This window comes from Oryzias latipes, chromosome 23, assembly GCF_002234675.1.
Source record: "Oryzias latipes chromosome 23, ASM223467v1".
NCBI lineage: Eukaryota > Metazoa > Chordata > Actinopteri > Beloniformes > Adrianichthyidae > Oryzias > Oryzias latipes.
The window spans coordinates 16,361,916-16,385,979 of NC_019881.2; the positions used below are offsets into that span (position 1 = coordinate 16,361,916).

At 40.4% G+C, this 24,064-nt stretch overlaps 2 protein-coding genes across 2 annotated transcripts in view; one reads left to right on the top strand and one right to left on the bottom strand.

The window, feature by feature from the left end:
- snd1 (staphylococcal nuclease and tudor domain containing 1) overlaps positions 1-24,064 on the top strand; it is a 154,583-nt gene that overhangs the window by 47,912 nt on the left and 82,607 nt on the right. Inside the window, exon 16 of the mRNA XM_023952284.1 lies at positions 3,213-3,322. Within this exon, the coding sequence (XP_023808052.1) occupies positions 3,213-3,322 (110 nt within the window). The remainder of the gene's footprint in view (positions 1-3,212; positions 3,323-24,064) is intronic.
- LOC101168588 (leucine-rich repeat-containing protein 4) lies at positions 9,804-24,025 on the bottom strand. The gene is made up of 2 exons (XM_011491156.3): positions 22,667-24,025; positions 9,804-22,384 (listed from the first exon to the last, which is right to left on the bottom strand). The coding sequence occupies exon 2, from the start codon at positions 22,282-22,284 to the stop codon at positions 19,429-19,431; it is 2,856 nt and encodes a 951-aa protein (XP_011489458.1). The 5' UTR covers positions 22,285-22,384; positions 22,667-24,025; the 3' UTR covers positions 9,804-19,428.

The following is a 24,064-nucleotide window of genomic DNA, read 5'->3' on the forward strand; positions in this document are numbered from 1 at the left end:
CAGCGCGCTCTTTGTGTGCCTGCTGCAACTCCCCTCCTCCCACCTCACTCCTTTCCTGACCCCAGCGTCTTGCCCACCTGCATTTTAAACCACCGCTGAACCTTTTACGTTGGGTCCAAAAATGGCCCTTCAAAACTTGGACGGACAACAAAGACGAATGGAATGGAAGTTTAGGTGAACCGTTGGTGTTCTGTGTGATGGGAAAAGATGCTTTTCAGAGCAGATTTTTGTTTTTGTTCTTGTTTAGACCCCCTCAGCTAAAGTTGGGTTCCATGTCACTTTACTAATTATATCCTGTCAACAGCCTGTCAAAAAAGCAGGACTTAGTAACTTAATTACATTAAGAAGCCCAGTGGCGCTCGGAGCTGCCCGCATCCTGCAAGCATCAATTTCTACCTGCAGTTGTGCCAAAAGCGAAAGTCCAAGTTTGACGAACGTCAAAGGCTCGTCAGCGTGCACCTCGTTAGCGTAGACATCTTGATAGGTTTGCTGTCACATTTTCAAAAGGCACTTTAGAAGGAAACATTAAAGGAAATTATTTATCTTTATAAGGAAAAAAAAGGCTTGTAGGTTTCTTCTGTTTGCAGCAGTTATACAGCAAAGTTCTTACAAATTCTTTGTTTTCTCCTAGAAATACCAGGAGACTAAAAACATGCTCAAAAGCATTGATATGATGAGTCTTAAAGAGCAAATCTAATAATAGTTGTTGTTGCAGCTGAAAAGGCCAATTAGAAAGCAGCTCCTAAAAGTCAGCCATGTTTTAAAAAGCATCTTGACTGTGAAAAAAAGCTCTTTGTTTGAGCTGAGAGAGCAGGCATGAATGCATTGGGCATACGGCTCGCACTAAACTCCAGATAAACGTGTTGTTTACCCCCCCTCCCCCTCCACTGGGCTACCCCCCTGGCTCCCTCAGGAGAATGTTGCGTGGTGGGAAATACGGGGGAAAGTGTTACAAACACGGCAGCGTTGAATGGTGCAGCCATTGCCAGCACCATCTTTTTTTTTTCTTTTCTTAGCAGCCTCTTGTGTCTCTCAGATCCCCACCTTCCAGATCAAACACGATGACTGATGTGAAGCGTGGTGGATTGACATGCGGACACACACTCGAGGCTACCACGAGCAGCAGCTGTGCAGCAGCCCCTTTCCGCGTGTGGTGTTTGCCGTGTTGTGTAATGTCAGAACAATCAGTGTATGTCTTGTTTGTCTTCTGGATCAGATAAGATGGATATCCTGGAGTATGACCCAGATGTTTATCTCGGTGTCATGCCTGAGTTATGGATCTGGGCGCATGTTGGAATGGGCTGTGCTAAGTGGCTCCCCGGCCCTGTTAAAATGCTGCGGGGAGAGGAGGCTACAGTCCGTGTGGGTGTGTTGCTGAAGTGATGTTGGGTCATTTAATTGAAGGAAGCAGTGTGCATGTAGCTACACATGTAAATGAAGAGTTTTATTTAACTTAACTGGCGTGACCATATTGGCGTCTGGCAGTTTGCTGCCTCCATTTCTGGACAACAATCCGTTGTTTTAAATGGGTTTGAGCATTTTTCTGTCAACTTAAACTTTTGACTGAGCTGGAAATTTATGCTTTCGTGGGCTTATAAAGCCCTTTTCTACAATACAATTAAACTTCTTTGTGTATTACATTCATGAGCTCTTTTTTTCTAGGGATTAATCTTTTTTTTTTTTTTTTTTTAGAAGAGGGGTGGAGGGTGACGTGAGGAAGAAAAAGACCAATTCCCGCCTCTATTAAAGCTCAGGCCAACCCAAGCAGAAACGCATATCTCCTTCACTGAAATTACTTCCTGCACCCCCCCACACACACACAGTTTAAACATTTTGCATTGTTTTTTTCCTTCCCAAACCTTTTATTTTATTTATTTTTAATTTCTTTTCATGTCTGCATCCCTTTGCTCTCATCTCTTTTGTTTTTGTTCTGGCAGAATAATGGCCACCCAGTCCCACGTGCAAGGCCCTATATGCTCTCTGTTTTTCCTTTGTTTTTCTAGGTGCTTTGACAAACCTGTTGATTTCCGGTCTCTTTTTACGGGATAGGCTTATCCATCTTTGGAACAAAACAGCTGGGGTTCAGTTCAGTTATCAAATTATTAAACCTTCTTTCTATTTCAATCATTAGTTTTAGATTGCAGCAACTTTTACCCTTTTTATTTGCTGCGTTGGTTTTATTTTCCTCATAACTTGTGATCAAACAAGAAGAGGAGAATAAACTGTATTTGCTTCATTTATTGGTAAAAGCTTTGATTTGTTTTACTCAAAATCCCTTGAGCAAAGCCCTCACTTTAGACATCGTATGAGATGTTCAGCATTATTTATAAAACCGTAAGGATTTGGCTAAATTATACTGATTTTTGGGCTATTTTTTGGTAGTGATCACATTATCCAGAAATCAGATTTGACTTTTCATGTTATTTCTGGTTTTGACGTAACTTCATGCCAAAAAAATCTTTCTAATAAAAGTAAAACATTTAAAAGGAATTTTTTCTTTTATAATAACCAAAATGTACTTTAAATTATTTGTAATTTCACATTTCTAAATCTTTAACCATGCTCTTTTCTGAACAAACTAAGACTGTTACTGTATCAAGTCCCATGTGCTTCAGCTGTACTTATGCTCAAAAACTGGAAGAACACTTTGCAAGAGCTGTTCTGTTTCCCACATTGGTGATATTCGTAGGTTTTAAGATGCTGTCAGCATTTCAAACATGTTAATATTTACTAAAACTTGTTTTTTCCTTAATCCTGAGTTCCTCATTTATTAGAAAGTTTTAAAAAAAAAAACAAGCATATAGCTACTTTCTAAAAAAAAAAAAAAAAAAAAAAAAGCATAAATAGGAGAATATTGTGGAGAACATTAGAGTTGTTGTTTTCTGTAGATGTAATGAGTCTAAATGTGTTAATAAAGTATTAAATCAAGGCTGTAAATTGATTAATCAGTTAATGCTGGATTAAAGTGATTGCTTCCTGTGATTTTTAGCTTTGGGCGTTGGACAGATTTTATCATTTCTTCAGATTAACATACTCTTAAAACAACTATACTATCAAATCGGATTTGAAATGGTTGTAAATGTTTATGTAGACTGTTTTCGACTGACGTTTTTGTAAATTTCAAACCGATTAAAACTGAACGGATTTGATCATATTGGTGTTTATTTATTTTCTGCTGACCTTTGTGTCCAAACATTTTGCTGTCTCGTTAGGCATCGAATGTCCGCGTAGTGCCCGTAATATGCCCGGGGGGATGCAGGTGGCCGAACCCTTCAGCGACCAAGCCATGCTGTTTACCAAAGAGCTGGTGCTGCAAAGAGAGGTAAGCGGAGATGCAGAACTCTCTGGCCGTCACTTTTTTTTTTTCTTTTGACTCTGCTTTTCAGATCTTTGTGTTCCACAACACTCCAACCGTTTGGTTGGAATGGATGCAGGCAATTACGGGAACTTTGTTCAAAAATGCGTTTTCAGCGAGCGTTCTGTTTTACCCGCTTTTACCCCAGCAACATATTAACATAAATCATACTTACCTTTCAAAATATAATGCCTAGAGGTTTGACTCATTTGTTAGAGGGGAAGTTTTGTATGTTGAACAGATTATTCCTCCTTAAATGTTATTATTATTATTATTTATTTTTTTGGTGCAGTGAGTGTTTTTACTGTCAGGCTACTTTACGCAAAGATGAAACAACTGACTTTAATACGCTTATTAAATTGTTTCTCTCCCTGGAGAATTTTATTACAGCACTAAAAGCACTGTACACGCCCCACCCCCCACCCTTCAGTGATGTCAAATCTCATCAAAAATTCAGACAGAGGTTTATACAATCAAGTAAACTACTCTCCAGAACGCACACATGCACACACGCACACAGACAAACGCTCCTCATCCTCCCCAGCTAATTCCCATTTTACAGAAAGCTCACCTGATAGCGGATCAGTGCTCTTGGGCTTTAGGAAACTCCATTTACTGTGTCTGTTCATTCACATGCTAATAGGTTTTTATGGGAAGCAGTGAACGGACCAAAGCCATGATGGAATTTGCTACAATCCTTCCACCACTTATCCAGGCCACACTCTCTTTCTACGGCGTCTTTTTTTCCGTTCCTTTCTGCACCGCTATCTCTGCTTTAAAGGTTTTTTTTCTTTTTTTTCTTTGCGCAGGGTGGCTGACTCCACTGTCCTCTGGTGTTTAGTTGTCATGGAAATGCAGCCTTTGGCAGTGATGCAGGTGGATTAATGTTAAGACTGTGTGTGTGTGTGTGTGGCAATCCAGCAACATATTTGGAAAGCCTTGAGTATGAAATAATTGATGCAGGCAGCATGGCTCTTTGATTGACAAGGATGCCCTATGAATCAGTGCAGAGGTTGTGGAGGAGGGACTTGATTTTTGATTTTGCTGATGCGTCTGCAGTCTTTAACGATTGACGTAAAAACTTTATTGGACTTTGCTCAATCTTTGCAGGGCTTTTTACATGAGCTTAATGTTACAGCCTACAAAAAACATGATGCTACCTAATGTGTAGATGTATTCAAATTTTTTAGTGGGCATTGATTGTAAAATATGACATGAAACTTTCTTTCAACTGGATTTTAATACCTTTTCTTAAAGACCCCCTTGCAGCACCTTTTGATCTTTTTATAAAAGTCTTCCTGGTGGTCTATTAATTATGATTCTGTCGTTTTTTTTAGACAAAATAATAAAAAAAAGTTTCTAAGGCATAGTTTTTGCAGAGGACCAAGAGTTTATTTGAAATCCACTTTTGAGTTGTGGGCGGGACCATTGGTGTGGAGTAACTCCGCCCATCTTCCCCTCTCCATTACTGAGACCCGCAAAGCTTCCTAAACCAACCGTTTATTGATAAAAAAAATATTGGATTGCATCATTTTCTTATGAAACCCATTACAAACACCTACCTGTTACCATACCTACCATATTCCAGTTCTTCTTAACTTCCTCCTCCTGCACTGTGTCACAAAAAATGACGGTGCCGTTCAAACTCTTCACAATTCGCTGAGGGAAATCTCAACCTTCAAGGCCTCATCTGGTCTCTTTGCACATTTTCTCTCTGCAATATGTCTCAGGTTATATTGCTATATTTAAAAAAATAATTAAAAGTATTTGCCCTGAATTGATTGACTTGTGACAAACACACGGGATAGAATCTTCAAAGCATGTTGCACATTTTATTTTTGGGATTAATCCTCTAGAGATTACCTGAAGGAAAATGCTTTTTACCTTTTTTTACAAGTAGAAAATTCCTGCTGCGTTTCCTGTAAACGGAGCTCCAGCAGCAGAGTGGAAGACGAAGGGAAGCGGCTTGTCCATGCCGCCGATCAATCCCTTTCCTCATTCATTTCCACAGCGAGCAAACCCAAAACACACTATCAAGGTCTGTCGCACTCCAACATGAATATGGATATGCGACTTCATTAGCATGTGATTCTGCTGTTGATTCACTTCTGAATAACACCTGATTGCTGCAGCGATTAAAGACGTTCTTAAGATGGTCTTTGGTGAATAACATTTGATTTGGGTTTTGCTGACATATTTTCATTCATGAAATGTTTTTCCTGCCTTTGCACCTCAACACCGTTTGGAAATCCTCCAGTCCCTTTATGAGTTGATGACATGTTGACTTGGTGATCTGTGTACTCTGTCCCCCGCCGCCTGCAGTAATGAGGTATTTCACTTCTGTGTAATTAGCTGATGCTTTTTATTCCCCTTCGTTTCTATGAAATTAAGTTTGGTTTCATTTTGAGCACTCTTGTATCCTTTAGCGCTTTCTTCCTCATCGCTTTTTCTTTTTATTTATCTTTGATTCATTTGGAATCTGTCTGAATACAGTTTTATTTTCTTTTTCATGACATTTATAAAAATCTAACGTCCGGCGAAGAGTTTGCTGCTTTGAAACACACATTTTGCTTCAAATTCTTCACTTCATAACACCTCACCTCTTCTTCATCCTCCTGCTTTTTGTTCCCCGTTATTAATCTCTAGCAGATTTTTGTTCCTGCTATGTGCGTGGAACCAAACCAGCAACACAGAATGCAGAACACAGAACAGCCACTCCCAAGATGCTTTCCCTTTCCTTAGTTTTTCTCACCTTCTATTGACAAAAACCTCCAGTAGCCATCTCAGTGACTGAGCCTTTGCTGCAGAAGATCAGGGACAAATCCAGACGAGCTTTTTAACCAGAAGGGAGGCAAACAGGAATTTTGCCGCGCTGAAGTCTTTATCTATGTTTAGTCGGTAAACTTTGTGAAAGACACAAGTTTGTGGAATAATTTGCTCCACTCTCTCTGCCTCACTCAAATGTCACACTCTCGATAATCCCTGCTGAGGTGACATTGGTGCTAAAATAAACGACATTATGCTTTAAAGTTAGAAGGTATTTTTCAGCCTTTGGCAACTGATTCTTCAAGTGGAGCTCTAGCACTTGAAATGTTGATGCAGAAGAACATTTTATTAGTACATTTAAATGTGTATGTTTGTCTTATAAATATGAAGTATTGCACTGAAATGTCAGTCCTGCATATTAACGACTTTGGATCAGTCACATTCTGCATTCCTGCACATTTTTCCCAATAAAAGCCCAGAACACTTTAGGTTTCTGTCCAGCTCGCTTCAGATGAGATTTTAATTTCAGATGCAGAACGTCATAAACTGGTGCTAAAAGATTGTCACTGCAGCTTGTTACCCTGTGGGACATTTTGTTTATCCAACTTTTTGGCACAGTGCGGTCTCATAAGTAAACATTTTTAATGGACTTCAGGCAAATTCAGAAAGAGAGAAAGCGTCAGATTGCACATCTGTCAGAGATTATGGGAGTTCCCTGAGGGATGATCGGCTTTCCAGCTGAATCGCACAGAAACACACAGGTATGTAGAAATGAGCGGTGCCCCAGACTGTTTTAAGGCTTTATAATGAAGCGTAGAAAAAGTTCATGTACTTAATTAATTAAAAATAATTGTAAATCAATTATTAAAGGCCCCACCTGTCCTTTAACCTCGTCTCAAATCGCCAGCTGAATTCAATTATGAGCTAGACTTTTTCTTATTTTATCTTGCGCTTTGATAGAAGCCAGATGATCCTAATTCCCACTAAATAGTGATAAAAAAATGTAATTTTTTGTGAACTGGCTGTCTCCTGTACCATGCGATTCTGCATGAGATTTGAAATGCCTCGCGAGCTGCAAACTATGCATCAGGCTGGCATGTGAAGGAGCTGGCATGGGCTGCGTTGGGGCCTGCAGGAGGCTGTGTTGTGCAGCGATGATGAGTCACTGTGCCAGCGTGGCATCACAGATGTCTCGCTAATGCCTGCCTCTAGATCTCGGCCTCAATAACTCCTCTTGGTGAGCATTTTAATTAAACGCTTATAAACCCCATACCTTCGTAAATATCAAGAGGATTTGGCTTTCTTTTCGCTCTGAATGTATATAGTACGGTAATCCTTATTAAACCACTACAAGTCTAAAGAAGCAAGCTGGGGATAATTGGGGAGTGTTGTCTTCACTTCTATTTGGCTTTTCCCATAAGTGGTTATTGCAGCTGAACAAATAGATTTAGCTTATTTCGAACACATAATGTGTCATGCATAGATTTGATCTTTTACATTGATTCTTTTTCTCCCACTTATGGTTGAACGTAAACACCTTTAAAGACCCACTCTGCTGAAAAATGGTGTTTTTGATTTCTTCTGATGATGGATATATTTAGAGAAAATTGAGCTTAAAATTGCATTTGAGTATTTTTTTGATTCAAGTTATTTGGAAGGTGCTAGACGCTCCCTGCTCTGCTCCATTCTGATGCATCCACTTATTGACAAAAAGATCCATGTACGTCATTATGTTCCTCGTCTGAGCTGGAATGTGGCTCAAAACTGTACGGCTGGATAGCACTAATATCTTTTTTGCACAGGTTGGGGTTATGAGCTAGTGGGAGACTGTAAAAATAGTCATAATCTTTATTGAAAGATCACTGGGAACGCTTTTAAAATAGATCGAGATGATCAGAGTGGGTCTTTAACATGTTTGGCTCTATCATATTTTCTGATGAAGTCAAAAATATTTATTGTGTGATGAAAAGTTATTGACTCCCAAAATCTTTGAAGAAAGTCATGCCATCTTTATTTCTTACCTTTATTTGAAACAATGGCACTGTTTACCCAAGTTTTGTTTACTTTTGACATATTTTCACAGACACATACACTCTGTGAGAGCACATAGAAAGAATGGGTAGACATAATGAATAATTCATTGAGTGGTTTCCTGGTCAGTGAGACAGACTGTGGGGACTGAAATGCCCCTCGGGCCCCCCCCCCCCCTCTCCATCCTGTTGTGTAGTTAAACAAAGCAGCAGTGTAAAAGGCAACTCAGTATCTACATTACTGCTGCTTTATATCAGCGGACACAATCTGTCCCCATCCAGTCCATAACTGTAAGCGTGACATGAGCACCCCGGCCTGGCTGAGCCATACCTATAAAAGGATTATTTACTGCTCTTTACCATCAGATGATGACTTCTTGCCAAAAGAAAGAGATAAAAAGAAGTGTCCTCGTATTGTAGTATCTGACCCAGATGGGGCTTCTGAAGATTGCAGTACAGTAATGACACTTAAACCAATCAGGAGTGGCAGATGAGGGCATAGAGGAGTTGCCAATAGGTATTCAAAAAGGCTCACTGCATAGAGTTTAAATAACCCTCAGAGGGGGTACAAGGAGTTATGTTGAGTGTTGGACACCTGTAACCTTTTTGGTTTTTCTGTTTGTAATACATAATTGCGGTGTTATTGTTCTCATGTAGAAGCTGATTGTGCTGGAGCTGCAGCTAGTTTGCAAACCTAAATATAAATTGAATCTGTAATTTAGATTGAGCTTTAAAAGCCTCATTAGGATCATAAGAGTATTTATTAGATATGTTTAAGCCCTGACCATACATATGTCTATATAATGGCCTGTCTGCTGGAGTTTGGACTAATTGGTGTCACGAGCAGAGCCCACCTTTTGGGGGTTTTCTGCCGCAATTTTGAACCTAAAGCCTCACTCTGCCTCTGTGTGCATCGGTTTCACTGTTGGGCTGCTTTTGCTCCTTGAAAGTAGTGAATTATAGCCTGAAGGTGAACTGAGTGGCCCACATAAACGCATTCACACCACTGCAGTGACTGAGAGATAGATGGGCCTGAAAGGAGATGGAAAGATGAGAGGGTGGGAGGGAGGGAGGGAGGGAGGGGAGAAACCTGCCCGCTGCTTTATCGCTGCAGTTCTTCTTCCCACAGCGACCTTGTGTTGAAAGCACGTGTGACAGAACTGCAACTTCAACGTCCACTCTGATGAGCGCGCTCCGCAAAACATTGCAGCGACATCGACACACACTGTACTTGTAGAGGAGCTGAAGCCTCTTAGCCTTTTCCTCTAAATGAAGGGCACTGCAGCACTCTTCCACATCAATGAGGCCAATGGTTTCACTCTCTTCATGCACATTCTCTGCTGTCTGAAACAACCCTTTGCATTGTCACCTCTTCTATTTTCTTTCCAAACTCCCAATTTCAATCTGATGTTCCAGAGTTTGGCAGTTCAGGATGATTAGTTTGTAGTTTTAGACTAATGTAATATCTTTTTAGTAGCACATACTTTAAAAAAACTTAAGGATGCTGATGTAAAAATGCACAATATAGCATTTTTTTTACAGAATAATTGGCAAAAACTGAATTTTTGGAAACAGAAAAGGCCTGTATTATGTGCCGCTTTCTTTGATGTTTTCCTCCTTAGCCCTATACCTAAAATGGTAGTAATTTTTGATTTTGATTAGTTGTAAAGAAGTAGTTGCTAAAATCATTTCACTTCTCAGTACCTTTTTTGTGTGAATGCCATGTTTAAACTAATGCAGATTCTAAAAGGTGATATGAAGCATGAATTAAAGATTTGCTTTTCTGTAAACAAGTTGAAAAACAAAATTCTTGTGATTTTTATTTTCCACGAGTTGTCTTGTTAAGCTGTCCGCGGTCAGCCGCTTCTTTTTCATGTACTGTTCTGCCTCGTAAAGCGGCCTCATTTCAGCGCTTATTTCTTAATTTGCTGCCATTGTTGTTCACTTCATTAGCATTTTATGCCACTCGTTAAATGTATGCCACTCAAATCCACACTTCATTGTTCTTTTCTCTGTCGTCGTCTCGCTTGCTTCCTGGTTTGCTAAGCATGCAGGTACTTCTGGGTGCTGGACAAGAAAGCCGAGCGGCCGGGTTTGCTGCGCCGCTCTCTGTGCTGCTGCTCACTAAGTGATCGCTCAGTCGCCTAATTGTTGTTTGAAGCAGATCTTGGCCTTTATTGCTTACCTGCGCTCGCTGTGTTCTGGAGGCTGCATCTCTGTGTCCTTCACCATGTTTCATTTGAATCTGATGAGCCGCCCTGAGGAAATGGCTGCGGGCTTCTGTGATTTATTTACGCTCAGATTCCTTTCTGTTGATGACTGTGACATGGCGACATAACATAGTGACAGTTTTGACAGACTCACACACTCATCAGTCTTTACACATACATCAAACACATAAGAAGGAGTGCAGCGGCTGTTCTGTTGTCGGGATCAACTGAATTGTGGCTTCTTTTTTAACCTGCGATGTTTACAGAGGTTATGAAGAGAAACGGTTTCTTCATGCAGGGAGATTGTGTTTATACAAGCAAGGACAAAGCAGACACTGGGCTCTCAGTGCTAATAGTTCCCTTGACAACACAGCAGTTGCCACACATCGACGTTGTCTTGGCTGCAGGGTTAAAATGCATCACGCACACTCTCCCTCTCTAAGTCAGCTGTCATCATAAAAAGAGTCAGTCAATCTCTGGGCCTTTTCCTCCCATGCTTCCTGTCCCTTTTTCTTTTTTATTTTCCTCTTTTCTTTCCTGCAGAGTTTGATTGAAGACCCCGACACACAAACACCCGCCTCTGTTCATCTAGATCGTCTTCACCCGGCCGCTTCCCCACAACCGCTCTGTGTGTGTCTGTGTTTCATGTCAGCCAGCCGTCACTTGTTGGGTTATTGAGCTGTCGATGGCTGGCCCCTGCTGCAAAGCGGTTCCACCTTCCTGATCCTCCCATCTCCAGTTGTCTGGTCATTTTTTTTTTTTTTTTTGAACTCTACCTCTACAGTCGCGCAACTCTGCAGCACTTTTTATTTATTTATTTCTTTTTTTTGCATCTGGTGTAAGAAGGAACATGATCTGGGGAAAAATGAGCACTAAATAAAGGCTTAAAAGAGGGAAGATTTAAGTCTGTAATCCTTCAGCAGCTTAGCCCAGTTCACACCTGCACTCCATCCTACCATCCATCTCCTCCCTCATTCCATCAGTTAATATACCAACATCTCTTCAGCTGTGTCAGCAACCAGCATCTCCTTATTCCCTCTTCCCTTCATCTTTGCTGTACTACCCACAGGATGGTCTGGGGCATAAAGGAATGAACAGGGCTTGCAAAAACAGTTTAAAAAATAGTAAATTATTAAAGAAACAATGTTGGCTTTCATCTTTGGATGAACAGATATATTTTATACTGCAAGCTGGCAACAGGCTAGAAACTTGTATATAAGCATAGTTTTATTTGAGGCCATAATAGAAAGGCAGCGTCTTTAAACTCCTCTGTTGGCTAAAACTCACCCTGTGTGTGTGTAGGGGTGTTTGCAGAGGCAGATCCAAGACACTGCAGTTCTTCAAGTCATCTTCATGCCAACTGTATTTTTATAAGTTTTTTAACCTTTGGTTTAGAATGTTGCTCGGCTAAAGAAAAATAAAAGTCAATCTAAATGCTCTTTTTTTATAAATATATTTTTTGGTTTAGAGCTTAGTTTGTACATCTGCTTTTTGATTTCATCTTTTAGATTAAGTCACAAAAACCAAGAATATTCATGGTTTTAGGGTAAACACCCTGCATCAACTAAGGAGTAGTGATACTAAAGCACTTTCCTTATGATTCGGTTCAAACTTTGATTTTTGGGCCACGGTTTTGTTTCCAAAAGAAAAGCCCCAAAAATTCATAATAATCATTGTTTAAAATATGCCAATAAGTGACCAAGGAGAACAACCTTTTGATTGGCTTATACTAAGCCCAGTGCAATGTAATAAAGCTTTACATAATAAATCTTTCTTAAAGTTGGTTTAAAGTTGTGTTTGACAATTGGAACATAAACTTGGCAGGCATTTATGCAAAGATTTTTTTTTCCCCTATGATTCGTTTCATTGATGTTACACACAGTTCTGTTTTAAACCGAGAACTGTGGCATTCCTGCTAAGCAGTTCTGTTTTTTGTAAACTACAAGTGCACTTTAAAAAAAAAAGATTTTAGAAATGAAATTAGTTTTACAGACTCCTGAAAGTAAAACAGAACCCCCAATAGTCCAACAAATCTCGTCCTAAATGGACAATATCGTTTGTGCAGTCTTCATTGATACAGTTGGGTTGTTATGGGTGCCTCTCAAATATAACAATAAAATTCATCATTTAATTTTGAATTACGAAACATTTAAAAGCAATCAACTAAGCGGCAAACTGGAGTTGGGCACTTTTTTATGGTAGGCAGAAGTGTCTTTGCTTGACTTAACCTTTGCTTCAGTAATATGGTACAACCATAGATGGATGATTACTTCCTATTGTTGCGCTGTACTGTTTGTCTGTCACCTCCTTACAACTCCTTTTATTCACTTCTGGCATTGCTTTGACACTTAAACACACACATGCCTCCACTGAAAGTCTCACGCACAGTGATTAGGTCCTGGAACAATACTAATACACGCATGTACTGCTGGGAGCTAACAGTTTGCACCTCTGCTGCCAACAGTGGGAGGGGGAAGTCATGCCAAAACCATCCTACCTTGAGCTACCTCCCCTATTCTCTCCTCTAAACAAACATTTTTCCTTTTTATTCCTTGAATGCATCCTTTCCAGTTTTCCTCTTTTCAATTACTCTTTTATTTTATTTTTTTTATTAATTGAAAACATGTTGAGTGACTGAACATTGGCTGAAACGGGACAGATTGTTTTCGGTATAACAGAAAAAAAAAATGCATGAAACCCTCAAAATGCACTGATCAGTTTTAGCTACTTAAACAATTCCAGGACATCTGCAATGCACTTGAAATTTCTTATAATTTTCCAAAAAAGGACTGCAAATTAGAGAAATGTTTCCAGTCGTATTTTTTTTTTTTTTTTTTTTTTTTGAATCCATTAAGACTTGGCGTTGCATTCTGTATCTGGTTATTGCCCACTCATCACAACTTTCTTCCTTTGTAAATCATCTCCCCTTCTCCTTTGAGCTGCATAGGAGATGCATCAGCATTTTATTTTAATAACAAAGCCTGGCAAAAATTCAAAGTACTATAAAACCTTGAGTTGTGGTAAGAATGCTTCCTTTCCTACAATCCAGCAAGACTTCAGTGTTTCCGAGTAAACAGAAGTTGACTATCGATTTGTTTGATGTTTAAAGATCACAGCTGACTCAACCACACACGCACACTCAAATTAAAACCCTCAAAGCAGTTTGCTGAAGCAACTGAATAATTTCGCCGCCACATGAAAACTCTGTGCTGTACTCGGCTTTTTAGGGGCTTTCATCTTGACGTTGCTTTCATTTGCCATTCTTAGCTCAGCAGAGCCCATTTTCCCAGTAAGTGTTTGACATTAGCACACAGCTTGTTATCTGGACATCCACACTGATGCAAATTCTCCTTCCACTGCTACAGAGGGGCTCCTCTGATCCATCTGAAGTTTTGCTAAGGTTTCATCTTTTGCGAGCACTAGTTCTTTTTTAGTGACATTGTTCTTTGCCTCTCATTTTGCCCCTTTGTCTCCCTTTTTTTTCTTTTCTTAAAATCCTCTTTTTGCCCACTTGTCTCTTGCTTTGTATTTCCCCCTGCTGTGGAATTGCTGTCTTCTGACTTACTACTTCAGGCTATCGCCATATCGTGGTGCCCTTGTCATCTGCCTGAGTTACTTCTCCTTGCCCTTTTCTATTTTTGTTTTCTTCTGGGTCTCCTCCTCTTTCTCAAGGAGGCCATTTTGTGTTTCAGATTCCTTCATATCCAAAAAGAATCCTTTTTGTCATTGAAGATCAAAAAACCTTCTATCCAACATCCAAATGTTTGATTTTAACTAAACAGAGCATCAGTCTCAAGGCTACAGTTGTCCTCATTTGTTTTTGTTTGCAACTAAACTTCAGAGATTTTCCTTTTTTTTTTTTTATCCATATGGACATTTTCAGTCTCAATGTTTATATTTATGCTGCCTTTAAATCTACCAAAAAACAACAGTTGCGCACTTAAGCACACATTCCCAGTGACTCTGCCTGAGCTCACTTCTTTTCTAAACATATATCTTAACGGCAGCGAAACGAATGATCTCTGGCTTAGAAGTTCCCTCTGAACGCATGGCTTAGTCTTAATTTGTGTTTGTGCACACACAAAAGCCCCCACAGGCCACACTTCATGTGTCTTAGACCCGTGGAGCTGATTTACCACGTGCACACTCACTCCGGACGCTGCTGTTAGGCCAGGATCATAAAAGTGGGGCTCTGTCGTCTGTTGCTGCTAGGAAAACTGTGACGTTTTTCACTCGCCAAAAGGGCAATAAAGTCTGTCTCACACAGACCAACACATTTAAGTGGTTTGCCTCATGGCAAAAACAAAGCAAAAAGGGAAAAATCTACCCACCTGCAATTTTGTGCTCCCTTTTAGAGTCAAAATCTCAGTAAATTTCAGACATCATGCCCCATTTTTTTATTATAACCTACAGGTTTTTATTACTCTGAAATTCAGGGTAGAACTATTTTTAGATGCACGTTTTATTAATTGTACACCAGTTATATATTGTTTAAACTAATTCAAATAGTTTGGATGTATTTTTCATTAATGGAATTTTTAGGTGTAAAAACCAAAACAAGGCTGTTGCATTTGGTGTCCCATCTTCACTGTGCTGTTCTTGGTTCTTTTTGACAATAGGACCAAACGGCTCTTTGGCCTTGACTCTTGTGAGTCATGAAGCAGTCCACTCAAGGGGCTGCAGAAAATAGCTGCCTATTTTCTCTGCTAGCATGATGACTAGTTTGTGCACCCAAGTTAAAACCATCGCACTGCAGGAGACTCGTACATTACTCAAAAAGAAGAAAGCTCATAGCAGGAAATTTCACTACTGATCACAAAGTCACATTGGAAATGATGCACTCACCAGCAACAGCTCTTACTTTTGCTTATCAACACTTCTGACTTTATCAAGGATATCTCTTTTTCTCTCTCTATCCGGTAGAGCTTGGTGATAACTTTATCCTCTTCTTTGAGTCATTGACATTTAAGTATTTTTTTCCCCCAAGTAACACAGGAATAAAGCAAACATCAACCACCTGAAAGGCAGCCATATTCTTTACATTTGGTTGAACTTTGGTGGAAAGAAACTCTTTTTTTTTTTTTTTTTTTTTTTTGACAGCAGCGTCTACAGTGACTCTTCTGTTTTCAGGTCCGGGGGCCAAATACAAAAAAAGCACCTGGTGTTTAGTACAGTTACCATTTCAAAATCATGTTTTTTTACACGTGCGTTACTGAAAACTAATTAAATGGCTCATAGCCCTATTCATTTAAGTTTTTACTGTTGGTCTAGTGTGTCAGTTTTACTTCTAAAAGCCAAATCCAAGGGGCTGCAGTTGTAAACATGTTTGACTTGAAGCACTTTTCTTGCAAGTACAACTGGCCATTTTTTTCTTCAAAACTAAAGTTTTTTACTTTTGCAATGCAACACAACATGCAAACCTTTGACATTGAGCTAAATAAGTTTTTTTTTTTGTTATCAATGGCTGCCTCCCATAAATATTGAAAATAACAGTGGATGATGGTTGTTTGCAGCACCTTCAGAGTGACATCTCACAGCTTTGCTGCCTGCATTTTGCTTAGCTTTGCCTTCATGCTCTGTTTTAGGTTCATAGACATGGATTGTAATACAGCTCCACAAACCTTTTTTTAATTTAACTACAGTTGTTTTAGTGAAGCTGTTTTTTTTAATGGGAAAAAAAGTGACACATAAATGACATTTCTAAGATAACTGTCCATATACACAATGGAATGCAATTCAGAATATTAGAGCACCATTTTTACTTTGGGAGAAAAGTTACAAATAGTAAAACTAAAGTAACAAATGATAACTTAATCCTTTGGTATTTGTTTGTAAACAAGCAAAATTTAGAGAATTAAACTGATCTAAAGTATTTAAAAAGTGGAATTTAATTAATGTAAAGCAGTCTTATTCATAGTAATTAATAGAGGAACATTTTTAATTAAAAGATTGCATCAAAATAATTGGGCTGGAAAATGTCCTTTAAGATTAAGTCGATTGTGCGTTTAAATAGAAAAAATTACATTCCTCTTTTTGCTGCTGGCTGGTTTGACCTTCTTTACTTACTCCCTACTCATATAGACAGTTGTACTGCATCTTCCCTACAATTCCACTTGTTCTAGCCTCTTGATCATCCCACTTCCTACTGTTATATATGCCAATTTCTTGTACTCAAACTCCCTCAGTGGTCCAGACTGTGCCTTGTATCAGCATTTATCTGCTGCACTCTGCTACATAAGCCCCTCCCCCCCACCCTAGCACGCTCCTTGTGGTGCAGTCTAGGCCATTCACCAAACATGCAGGAGTCACAATAGCCAAGCTATATATCCCCCATTCCATCTGTAGCTGGCACTCTTGCATCACATTTGATCTGCTTAGTCTTTTCCCAACTGCCTTTTATTTTTGCTTCTTTTCTTTTTCTACACGGCTTCTCTCTCTTGTGTAGTACAACATTTTTCTTTATCAGTGGGAATAAATTAGTTTTCCTGTTTTTTTTCGCTGTCATCTCCACACATAGACATTCTCAAACAAGCACTTTGTCATGTTGCTTCTATTTTCATTTACTTTTCTACTAGATGCCAGTCCCATTTCTATTTAGGCCATTATCTTTATTCCTCCTTTTCTAACATCACATTTCAAATTTTAACACTTTCCCAAATCCAGATAAATTTTTATAGCAAAATTCCATAACCAAATCAAATATTGTTAATTTGCACACTTTCCCTTCTGAGAACTGTGGTTCAATAAGTCCATCTTGCCGTGCTTCCTCTTTCCAGTGGCTTCATGATGGCTAATGAAGCACACAGAAAAAAAAAAAAAATGTTGTGGCAAAAGAGGAGCTGAGAAGTGTTTCCCATGGAGACAGGCCCTCCAGTGGCTGGCCAGCTGATTGGCTGATTGATGACCCTGTAGCCATTTTAACCGATTAGGGTGAAGGAGCCTTTTATAGCACAGTGAGGCAAGTATGTGACCACATAGCACTACATGCTTTGGAAAACAAATCATGCTTTCAGGTCCTGCTAGATCACACTTGGAGGGAGCACGTTAAGCTTTTAACAAAATTGAGTAAAACCTTAAATAGAATTTAATCTGTCTTGACCAATCCTTAAGTCATAATCTTTTGCTCAATTTTCAATGGTCTAAATTGCATCAATGTTGTCTCGGCAAAACATAGCCAAATGAAAGCTTTGTTTTTAAACTATTAAATGGGTTAAACAGATTTGTTGGTATTGGATTCAAATCCCCGTATCACATCATATTGAACACAAATGTAACCAAAGTCTTACATTTGAGTGCAGTCATTTTCAATGGCACTTCCTATTCTAACTCCACATTTGTCCCCTTTTTTTTATTTAATCTATTACATGGAGTTCTTTCTTTCGCATAGCTCAGTTTACACAGAAGTGTCATAATGTGCCCACGAAGACATGCAGACCAACTTTCACCTTTTTTCTGCTTCTGCAGAAGAGTGCTTCATTTAGAATACAGTGTTACTTGTAAATGTATTGCTGGAAGGAGGAAAAAACCTCAGTTTTGATAGTCTTGTCTAATCTTTGCTCAGCTTTGGCGAGTTTGGAAGCATTCAGTGTTTGTTTCATTTATATTGTACATATTAGTTGCTTAAATTCTGATGCAGCCGTAAGCAAATTAATGTTCTTCACAACCTGCTAAGCAAATTAACATTTATAAACCTTTTTAATTAACCCCTGAAACCCATATCATACTAGATTTTTATTAACCAGAAACATAAAAAAGAATAGAATTGATTCAATGATACTGTTTTCTGCAGCATCTGATGTGTTCAAACCCTCCATCTTGTGAAATGCCTAAACAAAAGATGAATCACATCACTTCAACATAAAATCAATCCACTCTCTTCAGTCTGCATCAAATTTTTTGCCATCCAATTTCTTTTTTATTTTAAGGTTTTTCGTTTGCCTGGGGTTAGGGTTCTAAAGAGCACACTTTCCTTTCACCCTCAACTATATATTGAAAGGCATAACGCTCACTGTATTTCCCCGTCTTAGTGGGGATATAAGATTGATGCAATGCACTGTCTTTGCTAATACTCTATAAAAAACATAGGAGGATTTCCACGGAATTTTATTATTGTGGTTTCGTTTAAAAATAGACGACTGCAACAGTACTGCATTTGTCTGCGTTTACTATTTTTACTCTGCACTGACTTTTATTGACGTATCGACCATAGTCAGTCAAGTTCACCTCTTTGTACGTGGAAACCATATTGCCAGAAGTATTTAAAGTTTTAAAAATGAATGCTCTGTCCTCTTTAGTGCTGTACTTCATTCTGGCTGAGCCATTCAGCACAGCTAGGGTTAAACTATAGCTGCATAATCTTACTGCAGTGTCTAAAGCATTTGGCAGATCGTTACAGTACAAACTGAAAGAAGAAAGAGGGGAAAAAAACATTGCTCTTTAAAATCTCCTTTTTTTTCTTCAAAAAAATCATTTTTATTGCATTTATAACATTTGGCACAGTACAAATTCTTGGTGCTTTTACAAGATAAACCTGTAAAGATCGGCACTGACCTTTTTTCGGTTTTGTTAAAGAAAGTCTTCTCTGTATAAATATTTTTCTCGTCACTGCATTCTGTGAAGCATGGTGTAAAAATCACACAGAATGCCCCTTTTTAAAACAATACTACTCTCATTTGTCAAAGTCAAGACAGCATCTTAAACAACTCGTTTTAAATAGAAGTTACAAGTTAGAAAATATCTCATTTTATTTTTTAATATATGTTTCTCTATCACCAACCCATGGTATTTTCAGTTTGTCCATATATATATATATATATATATATATATATATATATATATATATATATATATATATATATATATATAAATTTATTTATAAGCATGTACAACAATAAATCAGTCTTTTAAAGTTGCACTCTGTACAAAAAGTAGCTCCTGTCCTTTTTTTCTTGTGCATTCTATTGCATGATATTCATGAGTAAAGGAACTTGTGAGTGGAACTTAGTTGGGCTGGAGCTGGAGACTGGAAGGAAAATGAGAGCATTTGGGGGGGGGGGGGGGGGTTTTTTCAAATCTGAGTCTCTTGTACCTTCTCCTTGGTGTGAGTTTTGATGACATAGGGCTCAGCCATCGTGGGGACAGTGCTGGGCAGGGTTCGAGGCAAAGAATTACCAACATTGTTGTCTGTCCATTTAGCTCCATGGCCGGTAGGTTTGTACGTGTTGTATTTAGGCTTAAGAGTGCTGTAGTCCATCTTATGAGGGCTATAGTCCATTTTATGTGGACTATAATCAAGTTTAGGTCTCTGTGTATGTGGACTAAAGTCAGACTTGAAAGCGCTGTAATCCACTTGATGGGGACTGAAATCGGTCTTGAAGGCGTTGTAGTCAGGTGCAGACTTATGAGGAGTGTAATGATCCTTATTTTTGTAGGTCATATCCGTCTTGGGTCTCTGGGAGTTGTAGTCCATCTTGACTTTAGGTTGAGTGCTATAGTCAGGGTTAAATGGCATATGGTCAGGCTTAAATCTTGGGTGAGTGCCAAAGTCTGTCTTGAATGGACTGTGTTCAGATTTTGGTTTGTGTTGTGAGTTGTAGTCTGATTTCAGTGGGCTATAGTCATGTTTTACTTTTGGTTGGGTGCTATAATCTCGTTTAAACGGGCTGAAGTCAGTTCTCTGTCTTGGATGAGTGCTGTAATCTGCTTTGAAGGGACTATATTCTGTTTTAGCCTTAGGGTGAATGCCAAAGTCCGTCTTAAATGGGCTGTATTCTTGCTTGTGAGAGTTGTAGTCCTGTCTAAACGGACTGCAGTCGAGCTTTGGTCTGTGAAGGCTAAAGTCAGGCGTTGATTTGTGCGTGTTGTAATCTGCAGTGGATTTGTGGCTACTAAAGTCCATATTTGGCTTATATGTAGTGTATTCAGCCTTCGGCTTGTGTAATGCAAAATCAGGCTGGGGTTTATATTCAGCCTTGGGTTTGTGAAAATTGTATTCAGTCCTGTGGCTGATGAAGTCCAGTTTATGAATGCTGTTGTGGTCCCGTATTTCAGGTAATGTGAGAGATGACTCTTGGGTTGCTGATGCTGGTGGTGGAAGGTCCTCGTCATCCACCTGAATAATCTCTACTGTACGGGCAGCTGCCACTGTGCTCCTTTGCTGGTGGCGCTTTCTCAATTTGTAAAAGGCAATTAGCATGACTGCAGCCAACAATGTTACTGCCACAAAGCAACCTATTATGATTTTGGTGGTTGTCATAACTTCATCCAGGCTTGGGCCAGACTTGCCTGGTTTTCCAGTGACCCCTCTAAGTCCTGGTAAAATGGATGGCTTGGCTGCGTTTGCTGGACTGTCCGTGTTTTGCAGCAGCACTGTTGGTGTTGAGATGAAAACTGGTTGAAATACAGAAGGAGCTGCAGTTGTAGTTGTTGTCCTTAGGTTGACTCCTCCTCCTCCAGCAACTCCAGCACCTGCAGCAGCTGTTGTCATGCTAGTCTTAGGTTTGGGCATCTCTGTGGTTGGACCCAAGACCTCCACAGTCACTGTGGTAAAGTAGCTCAAGACGGATGTGTTAAGCTCTGCTGCACTCACGTTGAGATAGGCTGAGGCATTCGAGTTCCCAGCCGCATTGGACACCATGCAGGTATAAGTACCGGTGTCTCCTGCCAAAACATTTGAGAAGTTGAGGGTACCATCACTAAGCACTGATATCCTGGGGTGCCAAGAGGCATGTGTCAGAATAGTCCCATTGGGTAGCAACCAACTCACTGAAGACATTGGAGCAGTGCTGCAACGCAGCTCAGCTACTCTTCCTGCTGAAATATTCAAGTCCCTTGGTGCATCTGCAATGAACGGTGCAGAACACTGAATTGCCGCACCCTCGCCTTGTTCCACTTCAATCAATTGACGGCCTCTCATTGTAACAGGTGAGTTGCATCGTCCACAGCAAGTTGAGTTAGTAGGGATGTATTCTCTTAGCCAGCGGGCTAACCATGCTGCTTCGCAGCCACAGTTCCAAGGGTTATGGTGAAGATGAAGCTCCACCAAGTACCTGAGTGGGGAGAATAGATTGTGTGGCACTGCACTCAGGTTGTTATGGGCAAGATTGAGTTCCACCAGTGAAGATAAGCCATCGAAAGCATTGCGTTCAATTACTGTGATTTGTGAGTTCATCACCCATAGTTTTTTAAGAGACCGTAGACCTTTGAAGGAGCCTGGCTTTATCACAGGGAACAGATTCTCAGAGATCTCCAGCTCCTCAAGGCCATTTAGGGGACTCAGATTTGGCATATCACCCCTTATGTTGCACATTCCCAGGTTGAGGTACTTGAGATTTTGTAGACCTTCAAAAGCTCCTTCTGAGATGTACTCCAATTTTCTCAATTCTCCTAGGTCCAGTCTCATGAGTGAGGGCACCCGGTTAAAGGCATATGAGGGAATACTTTCAATTGGGTTGTTCCTCAGCCACAGTTCTCTCAGTTTAGACAGGTACTCAAAGGCCCCACTAGGCACAACTGTCAACCTGTTATCAAAGAGCTCCAAAGTGTTGAGGCTTGTCAGTCCATTAAACGCACCCACCTCAATCTGCCGTATGGCATTTCGCCCAAGCTGGAGCACCTCAAGGTGGTGCAGATGGCGGAAAGAGTCAGCCTGCACCGCCTCAATGGCGTTTTCCATTAGATTGAGGTGTCGTGTGTTGGCAGGAATGCCAGGGGGCACTCGGGTTAAGCCCCTTCGAGTGCACACCACTTTCCCCTGCTGATTACTGCAGGAACACTGTGGTGGACAGCCCTGAGGTCCTTGAGGCACCGCCGCCCCCGCCGAGGCCAGGGAGGCGCTGCTCCACGCTCGCACCATCAGGAATAATACACAGAACAGGGCGGCTTTCCTGGCACGATGCACAGCTACCCGCCCCAGGAGAGTCATGATGTGGCACGTTCATAATTCAGCATCATCTGGGGGGGAGGATGGGGATGTTTGGGACAGGTGTATGGAGGGTTTTGGGACAGGGAGAGTAACCGAATATCTGAAAATATCAAAGGGGAAACTGTCAATTTAACAAGGGAATGGAGTTGCTTTAGTGCGTACAGCAGGAAAACAAGTCTTGACCTGTCCCGATTTAAACAGAAATTATCCTTCTGTCAACTATTAAGGGGACAGGGACAGGGAGGGATGGAGGAGGCTGGTTCTTATAAAACATGTGTAAAGGACATACTTAGTAAGCATACAGACACGGTATAACTCAACAGAATAAAAAGTAAGGTGTCACAAAGTGATGCAAAGAGGGGTTGAAACACTGGACACCTACCTCAAGTTATTTTTACAGGTCCTTGAACAGAGATAAATATATTCCGTCCTTTTTGCAATCAGAAAAGAGTTGTGGTTTTCACGTCAGGTGCATTTGTATCCAAGAGCAGCAAAGAAAACCCTTTTTTATTTGTCCTGTCAAAATTAGTACCAATACCAAAGAGCTTAATCTAGAAGATGTTGAGCCCTTTTGTAAATCCATACATCCAAAGAGAAGGGTTTGAAGGCCTGAAGGGAGTTTTTCTTCTCCCGCTCTGATGAGGGGAAGAAGAAAAAAAAAGACTGCAGACAGGAATCCAGTCAGGCTCCAAGAGCAGCAGCGATTTCTTGTTTGGTTCTTGCTGTCGTTTCCTCTCGTCTTGCTTGTCCTTGGAATCCGACAGTTGATCTGCTTGTCCAGGTCTCCATAGTACTGGTGACCATAAAAACACACATGCAGTTTTCTGCAGCAAAATGTCAAAAAGGAGGAGTATATAGGTGAGGGTAAAAAAAGATTGAATGAAAATTCCACAGTCCTCAAATCTTCAACGCCTCATTGTTTGTTGTGGTCTGTAGGAAAAGCTGAGGGAGCTTAAAAAAAACAACCCCCCCACCTTCTTGGTATTCCTCTGTTCACTTTTTAAGTAGTCAATCAGTTGGTCGGTTGGTCAGTCTGTACCGCCTTCGCCTCCTCTTGCATTTCTTGTTCTTTGCGCACGCTCTGAGGGTTGTGCCATCGTGTTCACTTAATTTTTCTGAATTTTTATGTCTTTCCTCAGGGAGAGCTTGGCAGGGGTTGAAAGGACACACACTCCCTTCATTAGCTTCTTAGTCCTCTTAACAAGCCACACACTCCAGCCTTGGTTGCTGCGGTTGCAGCAGCAGGAATTGCAGACAAGGAGACACCATCCCTGCGAAACACACAGCGGCAGTTGCGAGCAGGCACAGCAGCAGCTGCTGCCTGCCTCCTGAACAGTTCCCAATAATCCGTCAATTTCTTCTGAAGGAGAGTGGGGTGGGGGTTGAATGGGAATGATGAGTGGAGAGGAGGTCTCGTAGCTGGTTTGATTGAAGCGGGTTAAAGAGAAGAACGGTGCACAGTTTTCCCCCTCCTCTCAGTGGCTTGTTTCTTCGTTTCCAGCTTCTTTTTTCTTCCTTTCCCTCTATTTTTGTGGTGATCAGCACCCCCTCGCTAATGCAGCATCCAACTGGGGAAAGAAGCAAGGCAAAGGAGGCAAGCGCTGGGCAAGCGCGGCTCACAGGCGTGACGTTAACAGCAGCGTCGATGTGGAAAGGATCCGATGTAGCAGCAAAAGAGAGCGTGTGCCGTCTCTCTCCTGGTCACTTGTGCTCTCTTTCTCACTCTCTTACCCACTCTCTCGATTTCTCTCTGTCTCTCTCTTTTTTTTTTTTTTGCTCT

What these genes read in the sequence shown, in the direction of transcription:
- LOC101168588 (XM_011491156.3), bottom strand. Translation starts at nt 22,284, where the DNA reads ATGACTCTCCTGGGGCGGGTAGCTGTGCATCGTGCCAGGAAAGCCGCC.